At 43.4% G+C, this 4,647-nt stretch overlaps 1 protein-coding gene across 1 annotated transcript; it reads right to left on the bottom strand.

Moving 5' to 3' along the window:
- Positions 1-938: 938 nt before the first annotated feature.
- On the bottom strand, positions 939-4,385 carry LOC123082414 (WAT1-related protein At5g13670). Its single transcript, XM_044504744.1, has 7 exons — positions 4,113-4,385; positions 2,528-2,590; positions 2,221-2,337; positions 1,870-2,116; positions 1,606-1,735; positions 1,362-1,512; positions 939-1,267 (listed from the first exon to the last, which is right to left on the bottom strand). Exons 1-7 carry the CDS (start codon positions 4,298-4,300, stop codon positions 1,087-1,089), a joined length of 1,077 nt encoding a protein of 358 aa, XP_044360679.1. The 5' UTR covers positions 4,301-4,385; the 3' UTR covers positions 939-1,086.
- Between the last annotated feature and the right edge of the window lie 262 nt (positions 4,386-4,647).

The raw sequence follows: 4,647 nt of genomic DNA on the forward strand, positions 1-4,647 counted from the left end.
TTTATTACCTTGCAATTTATTCGTAGTTTTATTCTCGCAAAGTACCTCTAATTTCATACTCGTTTTAGGTAAAGCAAACATCAACTGTGCGTAGAGTTATATAGGTGGTCGATAGAACTTGAGAGAATATTTGTTCTACCTTTAGCTCCTCGTTGGATTCGACACTCTTATTTATCAAAGAAGGCTACAAACGATCCCCTATACTTGTGGGTTATCAGCGAGCGCCATACTTGCCCCTAGCCGACCCAGAAAACTGACGATGCCACCAAGAGGAGCCTCCCTCAGCACCGTTTGGTGGTAGGGGGCTGCCACCACTACACGGTGATAGGAACCGGCGGCAATGACATTCAGGAAGCATGAGAGAGGAGGTGTTTGGGTGGCAGCGGTGGTGGCGGTCACCCGGGGTGCGGCATTGGTGTGTGTGTGTGTGGGGGGGGGGGGTGGTTGTTGTTACGTAATGGCCCACTGGTCACTAGTCTATTATTTAAGATGTTTTCATTCCAGTGATATTTCTATGTATCATAAATTCATAATGTTTGAAGTGCGTATATGATCATATTACATTTGATTGTATAATGTTAATGTCGACAAACCACATACTCCCTTCATTCCATAATGTAGTGTGCATTTGATTTTGCAAAATTCAAACATTTCTATGTTTGACCAAGATTATAGAATAAACCACCGACCTATAAAATACTAAACAAATCAAATATAGAAGTACACTTCATGATGAGTGTAGTGATACTAAATTTGAAATTTGGATGTCAATATTTTCTTCAATAAACATGGTCAGACATAGACATGCTTGACTTTCTAAAAACCTAATATGGACTACATTGTGGAATGGAGGGACTATGTAAAAGAAAATCACACACTTAGACAATATAGACTGACAGGGGCTGAAATTCTCCGCGAAAAAACAAAAACAAATAAAATGGAAACATAATAATGGATTAAATGCTCATTGAACAAATACAGGATGTTGAATTCTGAAGATGTCCAAATCTTAATCCATAGCCTCGATAGTTCTAATGTAAATGACCGCACATTTACACCATCTTTGGTCAGGATGATGAACACACCCTATGCTATTTCATCGCCGCGATGACGCACCTCCAACACTGGCTCACCATGCTCACCACCGTCTCCAGGGTCTTCATTCTCACCGGCGTTCTTCGTTAGCGATATAGCTTCCTGCAACTCCTTCCCTTTCCCCCACAGAAATGTGTATAGCCCCACAATGACCAGCACCGTCCCTATCATGCTGTTGATGATATCATGGAAACTGAGATTTGACATACATATCTGGACTGACTAAACTGATAAGGTTTATCCTCCTGGTCGAGAAACTAGCTCACCTGCCTAAGAAGATGCTGGTGCCAAGCAGTGTCGAGTCCATGATCACCGTCGCTACCATCGCGAGGGAATTAAACATGGAGGGGTAGATGGGCCCACGGCGCTTCACCGCCCACGACATGAGGACCAATGCAAACCGGTGTTGAATACCCCCTTGGAAGTGAAACGCAAATTAAGCATCGACATGATTTCATGTTTTGCTGGTGAGACATGCGAGAGATGACAGACATGAAGCCAATGTCTTACCGAGTAGACAATGGTTAGGAGCTGCAGGTCCCACTTGAGCCTCCATGCGGACGTGTGAGGGTCGATGAGGATGCCGATGACGAATGCTTGTAGGCTTCCCGACAGACACGTCAGCGTCGCCACCCAGTACCTAGATGGGAATACCTTGGCAAGCTTAACTTGTAGATGCAATTGCAAAAATGTTGAAGTGAAGCAATTGCAAATGTTGAAGTGAAGCAATTGCCAAAATGTACTATTGCCAGATTATTCCAAGGTCAGTAGCACCTGTATGATGAACCAGAAGGCATATCCGAGGCAGCTACCGCAAAGGAACAATGTGCCGATGACCATGTTGTGGTGAGCTGCTGGAGCTGCGGCCGCCTGAGTATGGGACCTCAGCAGGTGGGTCGGCCAAGGATGGTGCAGCATCTTGCCCTTGTAGAGGCTGACCACCATTGTTCCCCCGACACAGGTCACGATGCCCAAGAACTTCATCTTTCCATGCCACTTCCTGAATACCAACTTCTCTGCCCTGGAGAACCAGAGAGGCCCGGGGAGCTCGTCAACGATGCAACGTAGCCAATTACTGTCACGTTGCGCACGTGAAGATTTGTTCATGCATGTCGGGACGAGTACCGGAGTAGGATGGCAACCACGGAGGTGACAATGGGGATGAGGTTGAGGAAGACGACGGAGTAGGTGGCGTTGGTGCCGCGCAGTCCATAGTAGTACAGCCCCATTGCCAGGATAACCCTGTGTATGTCAGCAGAAAAATGGTCAAGGGAATAGAGTCCAAAGTGTATCTTGGGCGGACAGTACGCACGAGTGGCACATTTGAGTGTACAACGGCGCCATCTGCATGCCTCGCATCCTCAACGTATCTGCTCACACCGATCTTACTAAAAAAAGTAGCGTAGTGAGTAAGTTGGCAGATTGTACTAACCCGGATGTGGCATTCATGGAAATCCAGCCCCACTCTATGAGGTTTGGGATTTTCGCTTTTTTCCTGTGAGATAAGGTGATGTCAGTCAGGAAATGACAAATTAGCAACAGCACTGCCACTGTGCCAGCAAGTAATCACCGGGAACGTTGAGTGAAAAATGGTGTATTGAAATGACAAGGCGTGAAGCATTGGTGCAAACTAGCTAGAACATCTTAGCTGGCTCTCATATAAAAATAAGTTATAATACATGTGGGATTGTGGAGAAAAGCATTTCTCCCATGCACGGGAGGTTCTGTGCATGGGAGGGCCGTTCATTTTTCTTGGAAATTCGATGTTGCGCATTAATGCTCTTTGTAGTTTGTCAGATCTTCCTCTGACCACATGCAAGCCTATGCTTCACCATCCCATGCTTTGTTATTTTATTTCCATGTTTAAAACTATTTTATCTTTTAAACCAAAAGTATAATTTATGACCCGTTTACATATTTGTGTTTATGACGAGGAGAACTTCAAAACTATACCACTTTTGAATGTGTTTCAGCATGTTCTAAAAATAATCAAATTTTATACACATTGAAACACTATTAAAAGTACACAAAACTATGAGATACTTTGTCAAACACTATCAAAGTTCAAAGATTTGTTTGAATAACTCATTGTTGAATTTTTGCATCAAATTAATAAATTTGTATGAAACAAGTTTGGAGCATGGTAGTTTACTTGTAAAAAATATTTCCTAAAAATATATTCAATATTGGTCTTGTTTGAAAGATCTTGTTAAAAAAAACAATTATGCAAACAGAAAGTAAATCAAACTTTTATTTCAACATACAGTATGCATCTATTTTTTTGGATGAAACTTGGTGAGTAGAATAACATGTGAATGTATGCTAGATGAGAGAGAAAATCTTATAGGTGATGTCAGTGGTCCCACATAGTAATAGACAAGGCGGTGAATGCATGCACGGGAGGTCCCGTGGATGGTAGCAAATCCTCTCTCGTGGGATTGTGTTTTTTTCTTTTCTTTTCGTTTTTGCAGTCCAAAGTCAAACTTTAAAGAACTGAAGTAGTAGTAACGTGGAGTAATTTGTTCTTATTTTACTTTCCCTCTTTCTTTTTCAGGACATAGGCTACAATCCCTCGGCCACAAAGCTACTGTCTGGCTTTCGATGTTGAAGGATAGATAAGTGGATCACACCGTCTTACATACACATTGTTGTGTCATGGCGACCATGCAGCTAGCGAACTATGCAAGCATTGTAGCAGGTCTTATTATCATTCCCGCAAAAAAAAAGCAGGTCTTATTATCAGAAATTTTTAGTGGTGCTCTCTCCGATGGCCAGCCTCTCTTATGTCTTATAATGTTCATCCATTAATTGCACGATTGGAAATCATTTTTTCTTTTCTTTTTGAGAAAGGAAACTAACAATTATTCTACAAAACAAAACTAGCCGACCGAAGCAGAAAATAATGGGGAGAATAAACAAGTTATGTTATTGCTTTTGTGCGTGACAGAACCATTTGTTACCTCTAAGAATTAGCTAGAGAACCAAAGAGGGGATGTCGATGGTGCGCAGGAACAAACCTCTCGAAGACGAAGGTGAGGGGCGCGATGGCGGCGGCGCCGATGAGGTTCCGGTAGGCGAGGAGGACGAAGGGCCGCATGCCGATGTTGAGGGCGAGCTTGGAGAGAAGCACTAGCAAGATCGAGAAGAGCTGCACCAGCACCATGCTCGCCGGCAGCATGACGCTCTCCATCGCGAACATGGCCATGGCTTCGTCGCTGGCAGGCCTCCCGTCCTATGCTTGACCCAAGCCCCGCCGTAAGATAGTGACCAGACCACTGGCCAGGCAGCGGCAGAGGTTTATATCAAGTTTGGTTTTATGGGTGAGCCGGGAGTGTTAATGTTATGCGTCACTTTCCTTTTGTACTGTAGCATGCATGCCACACGTGCCGTACGTTGTGGTCCGTTTCGGTGCCTTCCACGTCAACCCATATCCATAATCGGAGTAGCTATTTGGTCCATGCATTTTGAGCACATTATTTCCACTTCTAGCATATCTATATCTATATTATATCTATATATCTATATCCATATATCTTTATCTCTATTATATAT

The sequence above is a fragment of the Triticum aestivum genome, chromosome 4A (assembly GCF_018294505.1).
Source record: "Triticum aestivum cultivar Chinese Spring chromosome 4A, IWGSC CS RefSeq v2.1, whole genome shotgun sequence".
Classification (NCBI taxonomy): domain Eukaryota; kingdom Viridiplantae; phylum Streptophyta; class Magnoliopsida; order Poales; family Poaceae; genus Triticum; species Triticum aestivum.

Bases quoted from the DNA above. Each gene is read 5' to 3' on its own strand.
- LOC123082414 (XM_044504744.1), bottom strand. From the start codon at position 4,300: ATGGCCATGTTCGCGATGGAGAGCGTCATGCTGCCGGCGAGCATGGTG. The intron at 2,338-2,527 runs GTTAGTACAATC...TGACATACACAG, and splicing joins TCCATGAATGCCACATCCGG to GGTTATCCTGGCAATGGGGC. The intron at 1,268-1,361 runs GTGAGCTAGTTT...TATCATCAACAG, and splicing joins ACCAGCATCTTCTTAGGCAG to CATGATAGGGACGGTGCTGG.